General features: G+C 41.5%; 1 protein-coding gene across 2 annotated transcripts in view; it reads right to left on the reverse strand.

Moving 5' to 3' along the window:
* Positions 1-22,917, reverse strand: part of fam184aa (family with sequence similarity 184 member Aa) — a 90,306-nt gene that overhangs the window by 46,990 nt on the left and 20,399 nt on the right. For both annotated transcript variants that reach the window (XM_031830534.1, XM_031830535.1), the window contains exons 7-9: positions 19,252-19,413; positions 5,858-5,979; positions 4,851-5,001 (exon numbers count right to left, since the gene is read on the reverse strand). In XM_031830534.1, the coding sequence (XP_031686394.1) occupies positions 4,851-5,001; positions 5,858-5,979; positions 19,252-19,413 (435 nt within the window). The remainder of the gene's footprint in view (positions 1-4,850; positions 5,002-5,857; positions 5,980-19,251; positions 19,414-22,917) is intronic.

The following is a 22,917-nucleotide window of genomic DNA, read 5'->3' on the forward strand; positions in this document are numbered from 1 at the left end:
TTCGACAGCTCCAGCGATATTCCAACACACAATGGATCAGATCTGGGACTGTATAGACAATGTTGTGTGCTTCATGGACAACATCCTCGTGTCAGCACCAAACATTGCAGAGCACCTTGTAGTGCTGGACAAAGTGATGTCAAGACTGGAGAAATACGGAGTGAGAATGAAACGCAGCAAGTGTGAGTTCCTCCAGGACTCAGTGGAGTATCTCGGATACAAAATTGATGCACAAGGCCTGCACCCAACCAACAGCAAGGTGGAAGCAATCGTAAACGCACCAGCACCCACAAATATCTCAGAGCTGAGGCCATTTTTGGGGCTCCTGAACTATTACGGAAAGTTTGTGGCAAACTTGTCCACATTGTTGCATCCGCTTCACCAACTGCTGCAGGCCGATACAAAGTGGAATTGGTCCCCACAATGCGAAGAAGCATTCAAGACTTGCAAATAGCGTCTGCTAAAGAGCAAGTGGCTTGCCCACTATAACACAGAGATGAAGCTGAGACTCGCGTGTGATGCATCTCCATACGGAGTAGGAGCCGTCATCTCATATGTTCTACCGTCAGGTGAAGAACACCCTATTGCATTTGCATCACGGACTCTGTCACCAAGTGAGAAAAATTATGCTGAAATTGAGAAGGAAGCCCTGAGCATAATATTCGGAGTGAAGAATTTCACAAATACCTCTACGGAAGGAAGTTCCAACTGCTGACAGATCACAAGCCTCTGTTGGCCATCCTTGGACCAAAATCAGCTATACCAACCCTTGCTGCACTTTGAATGCAACGTTGGGCTCTGATATTGTTAGCCTAGGACTACGAGATTGAGTACAGACGATCCAGTGATCACGCAAATGCCGATGCACTATCAAGACTATCATGCAATAGTGACTCCGACAGTGAAGATGATAGAGCAGTCTTCCAGATCTCTCTCATTGATGAACTGCCCATATCTGCTTCTGACATAGCAGTGAAAACAAGGAAAGACCCAGTGCTTTCCAAAGTCTTGGACTTAACATTAGGCGGTTGGCCAACCTTCGTAAATGATGATAACCTTCGTCCATTCATCGACAAGAAAGACCAGTTGTCCACTGATCAAGGGTGTGTTCTGTGGGGATCAAGGGTGGTGGTACCTCACAAATTCCAGAGGAGATTGCTATCTGACTTGCATGAGGGACATCCAGGGATCACTCGAATGAAAGCACTCGCTCGCAGTTATCTGTGGTGGCCTGGACTGGATCAGGACATTCAACAGCATGTAGGCCATTGCTCACCTTGTGAAGCTGTTCGCAACAAGCCTGCTGCTGCGCCTCTTCATCCATGGTCCTGGGCTGCTACACCTTGGGAACGCATCCATGTGGATTACGCCGAAATTGACAAGCAACATTTCCTTGTTGTCGTTGATGTCCATTCCAAGTGGATGGAAGTGTTCCCTACTCAACTGACCACAGCTGAGAAGACCATCAATCTTCTCAGACACCTGTTTGCATCCTTTGGACTAGTCAAGGAGCTCGTATCGGACAATGGCCCTCCGTTCACGTCAAATGATTTTGAAATGTTTCTCAAGAACAATGGAGTAAGGCACATCCTGTCACCAACTTACCATCCGGCATCAAACGGAGCAGCGGAGAGAGCCGTGCAAACCTTTAAGAAGGCCTGGACTAGACTCGAGGTTCAGTCTGTGCCCACCCACCAAAGGCTTCCGCGGTTCCTGTTTACTTACCGTAACACACCACACACAGTAACGGAATGTACACCAGCTGAACTGTTTCTGAAACGCCAACCACGTACCCGCCTGACATTGTTGAAACCAGACTTGTCAAGCACTGTGGCAAAGCACCAGCTACAGCAGATGAAAGCTCATGACGTGTCCTTCCCTATATGCATGCTGAAAGTCCGTGGTCAATTTGTTTACTTTGAAATAACAATGTATCTGGTCAAACACTATTTTTTCCATAAGTTAACTAGGGGTTGGTAACAGACTGATCGGTCGGCTATTTGAGCCAGTAAAGGTGTTTTTAATATTCTTGGGTAGCCGAATAACTTTAGGTTCCCTCCAGGCCTGAGGGCACACACTTTCTAGTGGGCTTAAATTGAAGATGTGGCAAATAGGAGTGGCAATATCATCCGCTATTTTCCATCCATTTTCCATCCAGATTGTCAGACCCCGGTGGCTTGTCATTGTTGATCGACAACAATACTTTTTTCACCTCTTCCACACTGACTTTACGGAATTCAAAAGTTCCATTTCTTGTCTTTCATAATTTGGTCAAATATACTTGGATGTGTAGTGTCAGCGTTTGTTGCTGGCATGTCATCCCCTAAGTGTGTTTATCTTTCCAATGAAAAAGTAATTCAAGTAGTTGGCAATATCAGTGGGTTTTGTGATAAATGAGCCATCTGATTCAATGAATAATGGAGCCGAGTTGGCTTTTCCCCCCAAAATTTCATTTAAGGTGCTCCAAAGCTTTTTATTATCATGCTTTTATATAGTTTCTTTGTTTCATAGTGAAGTAAATTTTTATTTAGCTTAGTCACATGATTTTTTACTTTGCAGTACATTGCCAATCAGTTGGGCTGCCAGACTTAATTGCCATACCTTTTGCCTTATCCCTCTCAACCAAACAATTTCTCAATTACTCATCAAACCACAGGGATTTAACAGTTTTTACAGTCATTTTCTTAATGGGTGCGTGCTTATTAGTAACTGGAATAAGCAATTTCATAAATGTGTAAAGTGTCTGGTTGCTTCTCATTACGCACCTAAGACCAGCAAATATTCTTCACATCATCAAGATATGAATCACTACAAAACGTATTGTATGACCTCTTATAGACTATATTAGGCCCAGCCTTGGGAACTTTGGTTTTCCTAGATATGGCTATTATACTGTGATCACTACATCTTATGTATTTGGATACTGCTTTCAAACAAATGTATGCAGCATTAGTGAAGATGTGATCAATACATGTTGATGATTTCATTCATGTGCTGTTTGTAAATACCCTGGTAGGTTGACTGACAACCTGAACCAGTTTGCAGGCACTGGTTAAAGTTTGAAGCATTTTCTTGAGTGGGCAGCTTGATGAGAGCCAGTCAATATTTAAAATCACCCAGAAAATATACCTCTCTGTTGATATCACATACATTATCAAGCATTTCACACACATTATACAAATACTGACTGTTAGCACTTGGCGGTCTATAGCAGCTTCCCACAAGAATGTGCTTTAGGTGAGGCAGATGAACCTGTAGCCCGAAACGTTTGACCCAAGTTAAACTATTTAAAGGCAATGCTACCAAATACTAATTGAGTGTATGTAAACTTCTGACCAATTGGGGAAAGAAATCAAATCTGAAATAAATCACTCTACTATTATTCTGACATTTCACATTCTTAAAAAAAAGTGGTGATCCCAACTGACCTAAGACAGGGATTTTTTTTACCAGGATTAAATGTTAGGAATTGTGAAAAACAGAGTTTAAAAATATTAAGGCGTATGTATATACAGCACAAAACTACCTTCACACTTCTATTAGTAAAAAAAAAAACGGTACCAGTACCGTGACACTTGTGAGGGTCCTAGAGCAAAATGCACCCTTGAGAATCTCCCCTTTGCAAAGTGGGGTCCCATTAGTTTGTAACCAAAATGGTTTGTGCGCTACCAAACAGAAGTTGGCACATCGACAGTACTTCAGACAAGTCTTTCTGACACTTGTGGGGGTTGTGAGAGTCTCCCCTTTCCAAAGAGTGGTCACGGATTTTGCTGGGTATTTTTTTGTCATTTCCTAGTTGCTAAAACTCTAATAGTCAGCCTATTTTCAGTTTTATTTTAATTACACAACTTTCCTAGGCCTTTATATCCTATAACACAGAAAATTATATGTTTTGTGATAATTAAAATCACAGTGCAGTTAAGTGAAGAAAAAATATATATATACATTGTCTATTGGATATGGATTTTTCTTAACATTAAGGATCCCAACTTAGTTTAAACGTTTTAACATTTAAACGTTCACACCCCTACTCTAAATAATAATGTATGTTTTCTTGAATTTGTTCTGGATTTGAGGACTGTGAAATGTGGCATGTCTGGTGGGGTAAGTGTGTGTGTTATTGCATTGCTGTGTGTAAGTTGACTATGCAAACAATTTGGAATGAAGTGATGCATTCAGTCTCTCCTCTAGTTTTAGCCAAGAGAGACCGTCATGCATACTTTAGCCCTCTGAAGAGCAAGACTGTTCTGGGCCAGCTGAAGTGTTTCTATGTCCTTCTTTGCAGCACCAGACCATATGACTGGGCATCAAGATACGATAAAACTGGCATGTCTCAGGCTGGACACATTGCCATTCAGGTCTCCACAGAGTGTGGCTAACACCTCACGTTCCTTTTATCCTACAGTCGGTAGAGAAAGCAACTTGAGTGTTCTGAGATAAAACACAAGTTCTACCGACTGGCATGGAAGTGGCTAGAATATTATGAAGTGTAAGGATAATTAGGAGTCTGAAACTAGGGTATTTGGTGCAGTGTGAGTGTGTGACGTGTTCAACAGGCTGTAGTGTTGTTACAATCCCAGTATCCTGATGATATGATACTACATTTGCCAAGGCAAAAAAAGAAAACAAGACACAGACTAAACTCTATGGCCATTTACAAACCTGATTCAAGTAAAATGGTGAGCTATAGCTTGAAAAATTAACAAATGTGACAACATAAATCCACATTTTAAAATTAAAACCATTTTCCTCAGCAAATCCAGTCTGCTTCATGTTTTCTTTCCTTACTTACTCAAAAGTACTGTGATACTGAAAATCATGACAATGCGAAAGGGAGTGTGTTACACTACCTGTTCCAGCAGGTCCTCCACTTTCCTTTGCCAGCCTTCCCTGGCTGCCATCAACTCCAGCTCCTTCTGCTGAGACAGCTGGGACAAAGAGGCTTGTCTGTCAGCCTCATATTCCTCCGTCAATTCCTCCTTCAGCAACCTCAACTCCTCCCTATAGAGTGGGTAAGGGGAAGGAATGGGTAGAGAGAGAGAGAAAGAGAGACTTTGATGATCCTGAAGCCTGAAACACTACATCTCAGATTCTGGGTTGCACAGCCATACTGGGTAATCTCATTCACCAGACACTTCAGCCCAATGCTTGAAAGGTCTACTGGATCAACAAGTCAAACATAGCCTTTGTAAACCCAATAGAAATAGTGGGTAAAAGTCCTGATCCAGTAGAAAAAGAACCAATCTATAAATGTATTCCACCGAAATGTGTCTTGCACATTTAACCCAACCCCTCTGATGAAAGAGGTGCAGGGGGCTGCCTTAATCGATGCCATCATGCCTGGGGAGCAGTTGTTGTTGTGGGTAAACTGCATTGCAGGCTCGAGGATTCGAACCAGCGACCTTTCGGTTACTGGCCCAACGCTATGAACTGTGCTTCTACACCCGCATTGCTTGCTGTTTGGCGATTAAGGCCGGGTTTCTGTACAGCACTTTGTGACATCAGCTAATGTAAGAAGGGCATCATAAATACATTTGATTGATTTGATTGAACCGCTAGGCTACCTGCTGTAGCCATTACCATTATCTCTAATCAATCATCTCCCTCCCGCTTGGCTTTAACTCTAATAAATAATCTCCCTCCGAACCTCATAACCCATTCCCCCTATCTTGTGTACCTCTGATTCGGAGCCACGCCTTGCAGTCATGTGATTTGCTAAAATCAAATTCTGCCAAACAATTTAAATTTATTTAGTCACTACCACATAGGCCAAATTTGAGTTGTTATTCCAGGCTTATCTGCACTATCCACAATAGCTTAGGGACGATGTTACCTACTGGCTGACATAAAGGCCTACCTCAGAGCATAAGTCCATTTTTGGTCCAGGTCTTCAGCCATTTTGTCAATTTTCTGCTTCTCCTCTGTCCTTATGGACATTACCCTGGCTTCATGCTGCTGTTTCTGGGTCTCAATCTCCTCCTGGACAAACCAGAGACAAGTTCAGGGAAGTTGAGGCACGATACAATATAAGTTATGAGTACAGAAAAGGGCAATGTAGTTAAACATTTGGTTAAAAAAATATATATATACTATTTCCTTCTCAATGAGGAGAATCTGCAGTTTAGACTGACACCAAAAGCATGATTATAATGATAAATGTTCCACTTTGTTTCTCTTTTGATATACTCTGTAATTACACATCAACCCAAGCTATTAACCAGGGACAGGTTTGCCAAAAGCATCTTAAGGCTAAGTTCATCGTTAGAATCTCCGTAGAAGCATCGCAAAGTTTCAGAGCTGTTTCCCAAAACTATTGTAACTAATGTTGCACTTGAAAACACTTGTAAGCTAACGACTGCCTCAGACCACTCAGAACAACTAAGTGCGTCATTACTTTACACATAGCAGATCTCCACAAAAAAACAGAATCAAAATGTTTGTCCAAAAATGACTTTGTTGAATACAGGAACTCGCTCCGCCATTTCCTGTTTACTCAAATTTGAATAGTTTGCTGAACTCCAGTTTATAGGACAAAACAAGCAATGTATAGTGTAGAGAATCATTGCACCATTTAAACCGTTGTAAAATATATTTTTAATAATCCCCATAATTGTGTTTTTAGCTGTTTGAAACTGGTGTACAAAACCAAAAGTAAAAGATGCAAAAACAAAATTTATGAACGGGAGGCATAGAAAGAGCGAGCATAGAACAGATCTATCACTTCTTAGAATTGCTTTCAAAGGGAATGACAGGTCTATAACTCACATTTCTATGTGAAATAGGTTGGGTCTCCCAAAGAATGACATATTGCAGCGTTAATCAATTGAGTTATTTTGCCAACTGTAGGCTACTGTGATGTGTACAACATGTGCACAATGATGTACCGACTGTGATTTTTGTCAAATATTTTAAGCCAAACTGACTAAATAATTGAAGCCATATACTCTTTGAAAAATTAATTCCTAAAGGGTTATTTGCAGAGGGATAGGGTTTTACCATGAACTGTTTTCCTTTTAAGATAGTGGCCAAACCTCAAAAAGGTCTTCAGTTTTGGAGATACCCCTACCCGAGCTAGAACAAAACACAACCATGTCTCTTATGTATCCCATATTTTAAAAGTATGGTTTTGTAAAAATATTTTATGGCAAATTTAAATTTATAGATATTGTGACACGCCCCCTAAACTCAAAAAGTACAGAATATGCCTGGCTGGAGGGTGAATCGGCCACATAAGCTCATGTAACCCAATATTGCAAGCTTTGATATTTTTTACATTTGAAATACAAGTAGTCAGTTGTCTGCACCACATACACAAAGAAACAGCATTAGCGTATTTTAATACATCTTCGAAATATAGACCTGTAAACAACAGAGATACAATAGGTGGGAATATCAACAATTAATATTTATGATGAATGTAAGTTTAACTTTTTGGTAGCTTATTAGTCAACTTTCCAAGTCAAATTTGCTCTCATTCAATGCTGTATGGTCCTGCCTGACAGAAATACATAGTTACATTTTTGTTTTTTTTATGTTGTGGCTATTGTAATCTAAATCGGCTCTAAGGAAAACAAATGGGCTCAGACACTGAAAACAGTCATTTTTTTCAGTCAAAGGTTCCTCTGTGGATTAATTTGTTTAGCCCCTACACTTGCAATAACATTAGGGCCCCCCTAAACTATTGGCAAACTCTTATGTGTGAAAGTAGTTTCGGTATAGTGTAGATTCGATGGGCCGGATGTGTAGGCTGACTGGCATGGTTTGTTTCCCGCTAATCAAGTTGGATAGAGTCAATTATATGTTTTGCATTATTCTAAAGGCCTATTGCAACATGTAGCATGCTCCAACGAAAGGAAAGAGATTCGAATGCTGGACTCAGGCACCCTCTCCCTAGCTCTACAATTTTCCCCCACTCCAGGATTGGGCTTTTAAGTCACCTTATAATTTACTGTAGAAGTAGGCTTTTAATTCACGGATAGTCCAATATGGCTGCCTGAATCCAACATGACCGTACGCTGGCTCACTGCATTCGTGATGCACATTGGGACGTTCCGATGCACTCTTATGCCATTCAGGTTGAGATGGCACATTTCTTTTTCCAGAAAATCATGTCTACCATCCTGGTTTTCTGCCTTGGAGTTGCTGTATATGTTGACTTTATGGTGTATAGGGAGAATGCAACCACACAATATGTGACCGACTGCCTTGATTCAGTCTTATGTAGCAACAATTGCAATTGTGTTTTTTTACATTGGATTACATTTTACATTACAAAGCAGACACAAAGCTACAAAATGGTATATCATACACTGCATTTTAGGAACAATGAGAAAGTAATTATGCTTTAAAAGTTGATAAACTTGTAACCTCACTTTTGAGAACATTTCCTCTGGATGTTTTGGTACCTATTGGAGAGCCCTTCTTTGTCTACACCCATTCAGCATCATTCACACCATCTTAAGCTTTAGCACTACCCATCTCTTTAAGGGTCAATCAGAGTGTTCTGTCCTAACAACCACACCCAAGATAACTGGCCAACATTGGCTAGCTTGCTAGCTACATCCAGACACAAATGAGAGAACAGCTCAGTGACCCTTTTACTAACACTAACAGGGCTGGTTAGGCTGTTTTTATGTTATCCAGAGCATTGGTGACTGCAACTGTGCTGCTATCAACAATTTAATTTTTTTTTGCCAACGTTTACACCGGCCATATTCAACTGGTGTTGAGCGTTCGTAAATGCGTCAGTTATTCAGCACTATGGCACACAGACGAGAGTGCGCTGAAATCAGAGTAGATAGCCAGAGCAAATTTACCAGCTACGTCTATCGACAGTTGTTGCAGGGACATTCTATTGACATGGTTATTGCATAATAGTCTTTTGTTAAGACATGTAGCTAGCTAGGTAAACAATTGAACCATAATCCCAACTCATGACGTTACTACCCTGCAAAACTCTGCAGGTAGCTAACCAACCAGGTTCAATAAATAGCAAAGCAAATGGCTCTCAGATACGAATAATAAGATCATACACATAACTTTAGCTAGCGAGCCAGCCAGCTAACGTTAGCTAGCTAGCTTACAGTACATGTTAACTTGAAATGAAAACGACTGTCAAAATTAGAAATGTGTAATATCTGAAAATGTAGCTAGCTAGACTCTCTTACCCTTTTACCCTTATACATCATGGGTGGACGCCTGTCACGGATGCCATGGTTACCCTTAGATTGAAGATGTAATCCGGAAACAGGTGTTTTTTCCCCATCTCCTTAGCTATCGTACTCAAATTCCACTGATTCAAAACTCATTCCTCCAGAAAGTGGAGAGCAACACTTATGCACTTCTACTATGTGATATATATATAAAAGTTGAGTTAGACAGGATTACCTACACATACTGACCAGCTCTAATAGACAGAAGCATGCTATATGGCAGACCAATCCAAACTCATCTCTCAGCATGTCCCACCTACTCATTATCAGCCAATCATGGCTAGCGGTAAAGTTGGTGTATTTTTCTGTGGCTAAACCAACTAGGCCCGTAATTTAACCATTTTATTAGTATTTACAGATGGCATACAAGTTTATTATTAAGGCACATGAATGTTCACATGTTCCAGAAGGCATTTCTGCCAAAAAATGCATTTTGATAAAACATTTTAAAAAGTTCACATTCAAATGTGAAGTAGTGACCCGCAACATATGCCTAGTTTCCTGAAACGAGTCACAAGAACATAAGGCAGCTGTTCACTATAATGAACCAACACAACCTGACACTCATTGACAAGAAATTCCATCGACTTAGTGGGCCTTCACATGTGATAGGAATTGCAGCTCTCTAATGTCAATGCCATCCTGAATCTCAGTCTGAATGTATGATTTTTATTAGGATCCCCATTAGCTGACGCCGATGGCGACAGCTAGTCTTCCTGGGGTACCACGCAGCAAAAAGACATAAAAGACTAAAGACTTAATCATTGACATAGACATTAAAGACTGACAGTGCATTCACAAAGTATTCATACCCCTTGACTTATTCCACATTTTGTTATGTTACATCCTGGATTCATAATTGATTAAACAGATTTTTCTTCTCAGATTTCACCCATCTACACACAATACCCCATAATGAAAGTGAAAACATGTTTTTAGAAATGTTTGCATATTTATTGAAAATTAAATACAGAAATATTTAAATGTACCTAAATATTCACACCCCTGAGTCAATGCTTTGTAGGAGCACCTTTGGCAGCGATTACATCTGTTACTCTTTCTGGGTAAGTCTATACGAGCTTTGCACGCCTGGACTGTGCAATTCTTCAATCTCTGTCAAGTTGGTTGTTGATCATTGCTATAGCCATTTTCAAGTCTTGCCATAGATTTTCAAGCTGACTTAAGTCAAACCTGTAACTAGGCCACTCAGGAACATTCATTCAATGTCGTCTTGGTAAGCAACTCCCGTGTAGATTTGTCCTGGTGTTTTAGGATATTGTCCTGCTGATGAGTGAATTTGTCTCCCAGCATCTGTTGGAAAGCAGACTGAACCAACCAGGTTTTCCTCTAGGATTAAAATATTTGTTAACTCCTTTGCCAATGACATAATGAAGCCACTACCATGCTTGAAAATATAAAGTGGTACTCAGTGATGTGTTATGTTGGATTTGCTTTGTATTCAGGACAAAAAATATATTTCTCTGCCAAATTCTTTGCAGTACTACTTTAGTGCCTTGTTGCAAACAGGATGCATGTCTTGGAATATATCTGTACAGGATTCCTTATTTAACTCTGTCATTTAGGTTAGTATTGTTGAGTAACTACAATGTTGTTTATCCATCCTCCGTTCTCTCCCGATCACAGCCATTAAACTATGTAACTGGCCTCAGCAGTTTATGTTCACTCCTACAACTGACTTAAGAAGGACGCCAGTATCTTTGTATTGACTGGGTGTATTGTAATTAATAACTTCACCATGCTCAAAGAGATATTCAATGTCTGCTTTTTATTTTTTACACATCTACCAAAAGGTACCCTTTGTGAAGCACTGGAAAACCTCACTGGTCTTTGTGACTTAATCTGTGAAAACACATTTTTTTCCCAAAAGTTTGCTAAGAGCCGGCATCAAGCTGATTGGTCAACTGTTAGAATCAGTAAAGGGCGCTTTGCCATTCTTGGGTAGCGGAATTACTTAAGCTTACTTCCAGGTCTGAGGACAAACACTTTTCTCTAGGTAATATAGTCCGCTACCATCCTCAGTAGCTTTCCATCTAAATTGTCAATACCAGGTGGTTTCTCATTAAGTGATAATTCCCGAGAAGCCGGTGTTTGGAGGATATATTACCACAGGTTTTGTTAGGCCAGAGAAGAACAGTTCCAATATATCCTCCAAACACCAGCTTTGAGGGCATTATCACTTTTATACAACAGGTAGTCAACATATTCATTAAATGATTGACATATTTTCATTAAAAACATTATTTGGATGAATTTATTCATAGTAATTTCATCCTTCCACAAGATATAGTCCCGAAACAAATCTAGTGTTGCTACCCAAGCCAGCTGGTCCTTCATTCTATTTGTTCGGTTGCCAGAGACGCGACCAAGTAATTCAGTAATTTTGTTCTATCTATGGACGCAACCTCATTGTTCATTCTAAATGTTCCATTGCAATACTGGTAAGCAAAGCTTTTATCCATTGCTTGCTATCTAGCCAACTACGGCTAATTTACAGTCACGTCAAACAGTGCAGACAGAATAACAACAGTACCTGCATTTGTTTAAGCAGTTTTCTAGTGACATTTATTTGGATACATCCATATCAATGAGCTAATGAGGCACGATTTTGCATGGCATAGAAAATCTGCTCTCTCGTTAAAAAATCTGCTCTCTCGTCTGTTGTTCAGAGGAACTAGCCAACAACATAGCTAAAACAATATCTTCAAACTGAAGCTGGAAAGACTGCAAACTAGCTGCACTTCAATTAATATGACCTTTTTTCAGTTCACAATTCTTATATATATCCATAACAATTATGTCAGCTGATTCATGACTTTGACTGGCTGAGAAACGCTGCCTGCCTATGTCTCTCGTCATGACTCCCGGTTGCACTGTTTGTTTGTGGGTGATTGTCTATGTTGATGGCTTGTTTCAGCGCAGCTCGCATTAAGCTTCACGGTTGTTATTTTGTTTACTGTTTTTGTATAGTGTTTCAGTGTTCAGTGTTTTCTTTATTAAAATTCATGATGAACACATATCACGCCGCATTTTGGTCCTCCGATCCTTCTCGCCTCTCCTCTTCAGATGAAGAGGAGGACGACCGTGACAGTACCCTCATCATGTTCCTCCTCTGTTCCTCGGGTGATGTGGAGGTTAACCCAGGCCCTGCATGTCCCCAGGCGCTCTCATTTGTTGACTTCTGTAACCGTAAAAGCCTTGGTTTCATGCATGTTAACATCAGAAGCCTCCTCCCCAAGTTTGTTTTACCCACTGCTTTAGCACACTCCGCCAACCCTGATGTTCTTGCCGTGTCTGAATCGTGGCTTAGGAAGGCCACCAAAAATCTTGAGATTTCCATCCCCAAATACAATATTTTCCATCAAGATATAACTGCCAAAGGGGGAGAAATTGCAATCTACTGCAGAGATATCCTGCAAAGTTCTGTCATACATTCTAGGTCTATGCCCAAACAGTTCGAGCTACTTTTTAAAATGAATTTATCCAGAAAGAAGTCTCACTGTTGCCACCTGTTATAGACCCCCCTCAGCTTCCAGCTGTGCCCTGGACACCATATGTGAATTGATTGCCCCCCATCTATGTTCAGAGTTCGTTATGTTAGGTGACCTAAACTGGGATATGCTTAACACCCCGGCCATCCTACAATCTAAGCTAGATGCCCTCAATCTCACACAAATGATCAAGGAACACAACAGGTGCAACCCTAAATCCGTAAACATAGATATTATCCTGACCAACTTGCCCTACAAATACACCTCTGCTGTTTTCAATCAGGATCTCAGCGATCACTGCCTCATTGCCTGCATCCGCTATGGGTCCGCGGTCAAACGACCACCCCTCATCACTGTCAAACGCTCCCTAAAACACTTCTTCGAGCAGGCCTTTCTAAATCGACCTGGCCTGGGTATCCTGCAAGGATATTGACCTCACCCCGTCAGTTGAGGATGCCTGGTCGTTCTTTAAAAGTAATTTCCTCAACTTAAATAAGCACGCCCCTTTCAAAAAACATGTAGAACTAAGAACAGATATAGCCCTTGGTTCACTCCAGACCTGACTGTCCTCGACCAGCACAAAAACATCCTGTGGCGGACTGCACTAACATCGAATAGTCCCGGCGATATGCAACTTTTCAGGGAAGTCAGGAACCAATACACGCAGTCAGTTAGGGAAGCAAAGGCTAGCTTTTTCAAACAGAAATGTGCATCCTGTAGCTCCAAAAAGTTTTGGGACGCTAAAGTCCATGGAATATAAGAGCACCTCCTCCCAGCTGCCCACTGCACTGCGGCTAGGAAACACTGTCACCACCGATAAATCCACGATAATCGAGAATTTCAATAAGCATTCTCTACGGCTGGCCGTGCTTTCCTCCTGGCTACCCCAACCCCGGCCAACAGCTCCGCACCCCCACAGCTACTTTCCCATGCCTCCCCAGCTTCTCCTTCACCCAAATCCAGATAGCAGATGTTCTGAAAGAGCTGCAAAATCTGGACACGTACAAATCAGCTGGGCAAGACAATCCTAACCCTCTCTTTATAAAATTATCCACCGCCATTGTTGCAACCCCTATTACCAGTCCATGAAGTTTGGAAAGCTGCCGCGGTCATCCCCCTCTTCAAAGGGGGTATACACTGTGTATAAGACAGTAGTTTTTTTTGGAATTGTTAGTTAGATTACTTGTTCGTTATTACTGCATTGTTGGAACTAGAAGCACAAGCATTTCGCTACACTCGCATTAACATCTGCTAACCATGTGTATGTGACAAATAAATTTGATTTGATTTGATTTGATTTGATTTGACACTCTAGACCCAAACTGTTACAGACCTATATCCATCCTGCCCTACCATTCTAAAGTCCTCGAAAGCCAAGTTAATAAACAGATCACCGACCATTTCGAATCCCATCGTACCTTCTCCCCTGTGCAATCCGGTTTCCGAGCAGGTCACGGGTGCACCTCAGTCACGCTCAAGATACTAAACAATATTATTACCGCCATCAATAAAAGACAGTACTGTGCAGTCGTCTTCATCGACCTGGCCAAGGCTTTCGACTCCGTCAATCACAGCATTCTTATCGGCAGACTCAACAGCCTTGGTTTCTCAAATGACTGCTTTGCCTGGTTCACCAACTACTTATCAGAGAGTTCAGTGTGTCAAATCGGAGGGCCTGTTGTCCGGACCTCTGGCAGTCTCTATGGGGGTGCCACAGGGTTCACAGGGCTGACTCTTTTCTCTGTATATATTAACGATATCGCTCTTGCTGCGGGTGATTCCCAGATCCACCTCCACGCAGATGACACCATTCTGTATACATCTGGCACTTCTTTGGACACTGTTAACAAACCTCCAAACGAGCTTCAATGCCATACAACACTCTTTCCGTGGCCTCCAACTGCTCTTAAAACGCTAGTAAAACTAAATGCATGCTTTTCAACCGATCGCTGCCCGCACCCGCCCGCCCGACTAGCATCAGTTCTCTGGACGCTTCTGACTTAGAATATGTACACAACTACAAATACCTAGGTGTCTGGCTAGACTGTAAACTCTCCTTCCAGACTCATATTAAACATCCCCATCTCCACCTTCCAATTTCGCAAAAAAAGCTCCTTCACTCACGCCGCCAAACATACCCTCGTAAAACCCACTATCCTACCAATCCTCGACTTCGGCGTTGTCATTTACAAAATAGCCTCCAACACTCTACTCAGTAAAGTGGATGTAGTCTATCACATTGCCATCCGTTTTGTCACCAAAGCCAAATATACCACCAACCACTGCGACCTGTATGCTCTCGTCGGCTGGCCCTCGCTACATATTCGTCGCCAGACCCACTGGCTCCAGGTCATCTATAAGTCTTTGACAGGTAAAGCTCTTCTTATCTCAGCTCACTGGTCACGATAACAACACCCACCCGTAGCACGTGCTCCAGCAGGTATATCTCACTGGTCATCCCCAAAGTCAACACCTCTTTTGGCCGCCTTTTCTTCCAGTCCTCTGCTGCCAATGACTGGAATGAATTGCAAAAATCGCTGAAGTTGGAGACTTATATCTCCCTCACTAACTTTAAACATCAGCTATCTGAACAGCTTACAGATTGCTGCAGCTGTAAATAGCCCATCCAATCTACTTATCTCATCCCCAAATTGTTTTTTTTTGTTTTTTGCACACCAGTATTTCTACTTGCACATCATCATCTGCACATCTATCACTCCAGTGTTCATTTGCTAAATTGTAATTACTTCGCTACTATGGCCTATTTATTGCCTTACCACCTCACGCCATTTGCACACACTGTATATAGACTTTTTTCTGTTGTGTACATTTGTTTTTCCATGTGTAACTCTGTGTTGTTGTTTGTGTCACACTGCTTTGCTTTATTTTTGGCCAGGTCGCAGTTGTAAATGTTCTCAGCTGGCCTAAATGGTTAAATAAAGGTGAAATAAAACTAATTTAAAAAATCTTGAGCATCAGCCTTTGTGGGTTTGTTACAGGCTCAAAATGACCAGCAACAAAGACGTTTCTATTGAAACTCGTCAGTCTATTCTTGTTCTGAGAAATGAAGGCTATTCCATGCGAGAAATTGCCAATAAACTGAAGATCTCGTACAACGCTGTGTACTACTCCATTCACAGAACTGCGCAAACTGGCTCTAACCAGAATAGAAAGAGGAGTGGGAGGCCCCGGTGCCCAACTGAACAAGAGAACAAGTACATTAGTGTCCAGTTTGATAAACAGACACCTCACAAGTCCTCAACTGGCAGCTTCATTAAATAGTACCTGCAAAACACCAGTCTCAACGTCAACAGTGAAGAGGCAACTCCGGGATGCTGGCCTTCTAGGCAGAGTTCCTCTGTCCAGTGTCTGTGTTCTTTTGCCCATGTTAATCTTTTATTTTTATTGGACAGTCTGAGATATGGATTTTTCTTTGCAACTCTGCCTCTTCAGCATCCCGGAGTCGCCTCTTCACTGTTCATCTGTGGAGATGGGAGAACCTTCCAGAAGGAATACCATCTCTGCAGCAGTCCACCAAATCAGGCCTTTATGGTAGAGTGGCCAGGCGAAACCCTCTCTTTAGTAGAAGGCACATGACAGCCCGCTTGGAGTTTTCCTAAAGACACCTAAAGGACTCTCAGACCATGGGAAACAAGATTATCTGGTCTGATGAAACCAAGATTGAACTCTTTGGCTTGAATGCCAAGCATCACGTCTGGAGGAAACCAGCTTCTAAACAGCTTCTACTCCTGAACATCTAATCAAATGGCTACCCAGAATATTTGCATTGCGCCCCCCTCTTTTACACCACTCCTACTCTCTGTTGTTATCATCTATGCACTTTAATAACTCTACCTACATGTACATACTACCACAACTAACCAGTGCCCCCACACATCGACTCTGTACCAGTACCCCCTGCATATAGTCTCGCTATTGTTATTTTTCTGCTGCTCTTTAATTACTTGCTACTTTTATTTCTTATTCTTATCTGTATTTTTTTAAACTGCATTGTTGGTCAGGGGCTCGTAAGTAAGCATTTCACTGCATGTGACAAATACGATTTGATTAGATTTTTGATACAATTTTTTTCAGCGGCAGGGACTGGGAGACTAGTCAGCATCAAGGGAAAGATGAACGGAGCAAAGCACAGAGAGATCCTTGATGAAAACCTGCTCCAGAACATTCAGGACCTCAGGTCCTCAGACTGGGGTGAAAGTTGTCCTTCTAACGGGACAATAACCATGAGCACACAACCAAAACAACGCAGGAGTGGATTCGGGACAAGCCTCTGAATGTCCATGAGTGGCCCAACCAGAGCCCGGACATCTCTGGAGAGTCCTGAAAATAGCTGTGCAGCGATGCTCCCCATATAACCTGAAAGAGCTTGAGAGGATCTGCAGAGCAGAATAGGACAAACTCTCCAAATACAGGTGTGCCAAGCTTGTAGCGTCATAACCAAGAAGACGCAAGGCTGTAATCGCTGCCAAAGGTGCTTCATCAATAACTTAGCAAAAATGTCTAAAAACCTGGTTTTGCTTTGTCATTATGGGGTTTTGTGTGTAGATTGAGGAAAAACTTGAACATTTTGAAAAAATGTAGGGGTCTGAATATTTTCCAAATGGACTGTAAATATTAACACACATTGAAAAGCTACTTGGCTTCACGTATTCAAAAACAGAGGCATGGCAGTGCCACTCGTAGTCCGAAATACAGTGGGGCAAAAAAGTATTTAGTTAGCCACCAATTGTGCAAGTTCTCCCACATAAAAAGATGAGAGGCCTGACATTTTCATCGTAGGTACACTTCAGCTGTCCACAACCTGTCCACAACCTCAAACTCCACTATGGCCAAGACCAAAGAGCTGTCTAAGGACACCAGAAACAAAATTGTAGACCTGCACCAGGCTGGGAAGACTGAATCTGCAATAGGTAAGCAGCTTGGTTTGAAGAAATCAACTGTGGGAGCAATTATTAGGAAATGGAAGACATACAAGACCACTGATAATCTCCCTCGATCTGGGGCTCCACGCAAGATCTCACCCCGTGGGGTCAAAATGATCACAAGAACGGTGAGCAAAAATCCCAGAACCATACGGGGGGACCTAGTGAATTACCTGCAGAGAGCTGGGACCAAAGTAACAAAGCCTACCATCAGTAACACACTACGCCGCCAGGGACTCAAATCCTGCAGTGCCAGACGTGTCCCCCTGCTTAAGCCAGTACATGTTCAGGCCCGTCTGAAGTTTGCTAGAGAGCATTTGGATGATCCAGAAGAAGATTGGGAGAATGTCCTATGGTCAGATGAAACCAAAATAGAACTTTTTGTTAAAAACTCAAATCGTCGTGTTTGGAGGACAAAGAATGCCGAGTTGCATTCACCTACTGTGAAGCATGGGGGTGGAAACATCATGCTTTGGGGCTGTTTTTCTGCAAAGGGACCAGGACGACTGATCCGTGTAAAGGAAAGAATGAATAGGGCCATGTATCGTGAGATTTTGAGTGAAAACCTCCTTCCATCAGCAAGGGCATTGAAGATGAAACGTGGCTGGGTCTTTCAGCATGACAATGATCCCAAACACACCGCCCGGGCAACGAAGGAGTGGCTTCGTAAGAAGCATTTCAAGGTCCTGGAGTGGCCTAGCCAGTATCCAGATCTCAACCCCATAGAAAATCTTTGGAGGGAGTTGAAAGTGTGTTGCCCCAAAACATCACTGCTCTTGAGGAGATCTGCATGGAGGAATGGCCCAAAATACCAGCAACAGTGTGTGAAAACCTCGTGAAGACTTACAGAAAACGTTTGACCTCTGTTATATACCCTTTGTTGGCAATGACAAAGTATTGAGATAAACTTTTGTTATTGACCAAATACTTATTTTCCACCATAATTTGCAAATAAATTCATAAAAAATCCTACAATGTGATTTTCAGGATTTTTTTTCTCATTTTGTCTGTCATAGTTGAAGTGTACCTATCATGAAAATTACAGGCCTCTATAGTCTTTTTAAGTGGGAGAAATTGCACAATTGTTGGCTGACTAAATACTTTTTTGCCCCACTGTATGTGTTATGTGTTATTTCAATCGTTGTGATGTCTTCACTATTATTCTACAATGTAAAGAATAGTAAAGAAATAAAGAAAAATCCAGGAATGAGTAGGTGTCCAAACTTTTGACTGGTACTGTATATAGGAATATCTGTATGTATCTGGTATTCCCTTAATCATTTTACATATACAGTAGTGACATATTTGAGATCTTGCCAGATTTCTGTATTTCAATTATTTATTTTTAGAGCAGAGAATAAGAGAACCTAGTGTACCTAGTGTTTATTTTCAGTGTACTAGGGTTGATTTAGGAATTAAATTAACTGGAAGTAAATTAAATCAGACATTTTGTAATATAATTGTAAATATAATATAAATATAATATAATTGTAAATATAATATAATGCACAAAATAGTGTGTGAGGATTTGGTGAGGCAAGCTGATCCTAGATCTGATCATAAAGCACATCTTCTCAAAAGTCTTACCTGCAGATCAGTGAGCAGGTTGCTGGTTTCTCTCACTCTGGCTCTGGTGGTGTCCAGTTCAATGCATAGTTTCTCCTGGGTGTCCTTCAGACTGGAGATGTGGCTGTGTGCAGAGCCAAGGTTTTGCTCCCCTTCCTTCACCAACTCCTGAAGGTGAGACACCTGCAGTGGATGGGAAATGAGGTCAGATGTCATGCAACTCAAGGACCAAATCAGGTAGTAGTGGCAGAGAGGAATGGCCATGCCTAAGGTTGCAAAAGGGAAGAGTATATTACTGTAATGGTTCTAAGTTTACCAGAAAACTACCAGAATGTTGGTATCTTTTAAAGATTTTATGTAATCTATCAAAGGACATTTAGTGGCTGTTTTGGGTACTTCAGATTATCACAGTTCAAATAATTCAAACAATAAGTTGTAATTCAAATCAAATGTTATTTGTCACATGAGCCGAATACAACAGCTGTAGACCTTACCGTGAAATGCTTACTAGCAAGCCCTTAACCAACAACGCAGTTCAATAAATAGAGGTGAAAGTATTTTTAAATGAAATGTAACAATAAAATAACAATAACGAGGCTATATACAGGGGGTACCGAGTCAATGTCCGGGGGTACAGGTTAGTCGAGGTAATTTGTACATGTAGGTAAGGATAAAGTGACTATGCATAGATAATAAACAGTGAGTAGCAGCAGTATGAAAGCTACAAATCTTTTCAGTCTCCTGAGGGGGAAAAGGCATTGTTATGCCCTCTTCACAACTTTCTTGGTGTGTTTGGAGCATGAAAGTTTGCTGGTGATGTGGACAGCAAGGAACTTGAAACTCTTGAACTGCTCCACTACAGCCCCATCGATGTGAATGGGAGCGTGGTCGGCCCTCCTTTTTCCTGTAGTCCACGATCAGCTCCTTAGTCTTGATCAATTTGAGGGAGAGGTTGTTGTCCTGGCACCACGCTGCCAGGTCTCTGACCGCCTCCCTATAGGCTGTCTCATCATTGTCGGTGATCAGGCCTACCACCGTCGTGTCGTCAGCAAACTTAATGACGGTTTTGTAGTCGTACTTGGCCACGCAGTCGTGGGTGAACAGGGAGTACAGGAGAGGATGAAGCACGCAACCCTGAGGGGATCCCGTGTTGAGGATCAGCGTGGCGGATGTGTTGTTACCTACCCTTACCACCTGGGGGCGGACCGTCAATGAAATCCAGGATCCAGTTGCAGAGGGAGGTGTTTAGTCCCAGGGTCCTTAGCTTAGGGATGACCTTTGAGGGCACTATGGTGTTGAACGCTGAGCTGTAGTCAATGAACACCATTCTCACATAGGTGTTCCTTTTGAACAGGTGGGAAAGGGCAGTGTGGAGTGCGATTGAAATCTGTTGGAACGGTATGCAAATTGAAGTGGTTCTAGGTGTTTCCGGGATGATGGTGTTGACGTGAGCCATGACCAGCCTTTCAAAGCACTTCATATGGTTACCGACGTGAGTGCTATGGGGCGGTAGTCATTTTGGCAGGTTACCATCGCTTTCATGGGCACAGGGGCAATGGTGGTCTGCTTGAAACATGTTGGCATTACAGACTCGGTCAGCGAGAATTTTAAAATGTCCATGAAGACACTAGCCAGTTGGTCCGCGCATGCTCCGAGTACACGTCCTGGTAATCTGTCTGGCCCCACAGCCTTGTGAATGTTGACCTGTTTAAAAGGTCTTGCTCACATCGGCTACGGAGAGCGTGATCAACAGCGTAATTATCTCTGGCCCCCTGTGTGGCCTCATCACAAAATATATTACATTATTAAATAAGATGACTTAAAAACAAAAATAAATAGAATGACAAAGCTGTAAAACATTATCCAAAATATAAACCATCAACTAACTTTGTGAATACCATTGGTGTTTAATGAGGGTTTCATATTAAACATATGAACTTTTCTAACTATACCAACTGTAACGATTCTCATCCTCGTCTGATGAGGAATATGAAGGATCGGACCAAAATGCAGCGTGGTACATGTCCATGTTAACTTAATTAAATCTGAACACAAAATAACAAAGGTGAAACAACGAAAAAACGAAACAGTCCTATCAGGTGACAAAACAGGAAACAACTACCCACACACACACAGGTGGGAACAGGCTACCTAAGTACGGTTCTCAATCAGAGACAACGATAGACAGCTGCCTCTGATTGGGAACCATACCAGGCCAAACACAGAAATACAAAACATAGAATGCCCACCCCAACTTAAGCCCTGACCAAACCAAAATAGAGACGAAGAGGAACTAAGGTCAGGACGTGACACCTGCATGTACATATTACCTCGACTAACCGGTGCCCTAGCACACGGACTCTGTACCGGTACCCCCTGTATATAGCCTCGCTATTGTTATTTTACCGCTGCTCTTTAATTATTTGTAACTTTTATTTCTTATTTTTTATGTTTTAGTTTTAAACTGCATTGATGGTTAGGGCTTGGAAGTAAGCATTTCACTGTAAGGTCTACGCCGGTTGTATTCGGAGCATGTGACAAATTAGATTTCATTTAATGTATTTTTCTATGTCAATATATATTTGTTGTCAATGTTTTTGTGTCAAACTAGTGGCAGTTGTGAAAAAAGTCAATACTTGGGACGAGCTGCAGAGGTAATTAAAAATAATGGCATTGTTGTTTTGAAGCTTTTTTCATTAATTAGGCTATTTTCTCTTGAACCATATGGTCTATCTACTAGAAACTCATGGACACAGATATAAATAATTAATATTATATATGTACATGTTTTAAAAGTTATTAAAAAGTATAAGTTACCAACGTTCCAATAATTAACAGAAAACCTATGGCAATCTACCAAAATTCCATTAACTTGGGGTGGCAGGGTAGCCTAGTGGTTAGAGTGTTGGACTAGTAACTGAAAGGTTGCAAGTTCAAATCCCCGAGGTACAAATCTGTAGTTCTGACCCTGAACAGGCAGTTAACCCACTGTTCCTAGGCCATCGTTGAAAATAAGAATTTGTTCCTAACTGACTTATAAAATAAAAAATAAAAAACTTTGGTCAATTACTGGTAGCTTTGCAACCCATGCCATTGGTGTTGTATTTGACAGAAGCAGGTAAAATTTAGCATTAAGCTAGTTTCCAATCCATGTACTACGGCTGCACTGAGTACAGTAACAGAGAACACAATGGGATACGATACCATGAATCAGTTAAGTTTGCTGTAATGAAGATAAACATGAATTAAACTGCTAATAAGGACTTTTAAAGAAATCAGCCATCAATTTGTGGAACGATTTTCAAGATTTTAGTTAATATTAATATGCACATTTGTATGCACAAATGCAGCAGTGCATTTCCATCAAACTGGCTTCTTGTAAATCAAAGGCTGCGCACACAAAAATCACTTTGTCATATAACTTTTCATTCACAGAATAAAAAAACTGAAATTCTATGCGTTTCCATCCCACTTTTAACTCTATTGATGGTTTTGGTGCAAAAAGTCTGTGATAATGCAACAAATTGCAGTAGGAACTATTTCAAACGTGCTGACTCTGGTCTTGACATGCGCTTTAGCCAACAGCTCGAAGATACAGGGCAGAGGGAGGCCTACATAAGAACGAGATAATTCGTATTTGTCAATTGGCAGGCAAGCATCGATCATAATGTCACCAGCTTACCAATT

The sequence above is a fragment of the Oncorhynchus kisutch genome, linkage group LG8 (assembly GCF_002021735.2).
Source record: "Oncorhynchus kisutch isolate 150728-3 linkage group LG8, Okis_V2, whole genome shotgun sequence".
Lineage (NCBI taxonomy): Eukaryota > Metazoa > Chordata > Actinopteri > Salmoniformes > Salmonidae > Oncorhynchus > Oncorhynchus kisutch.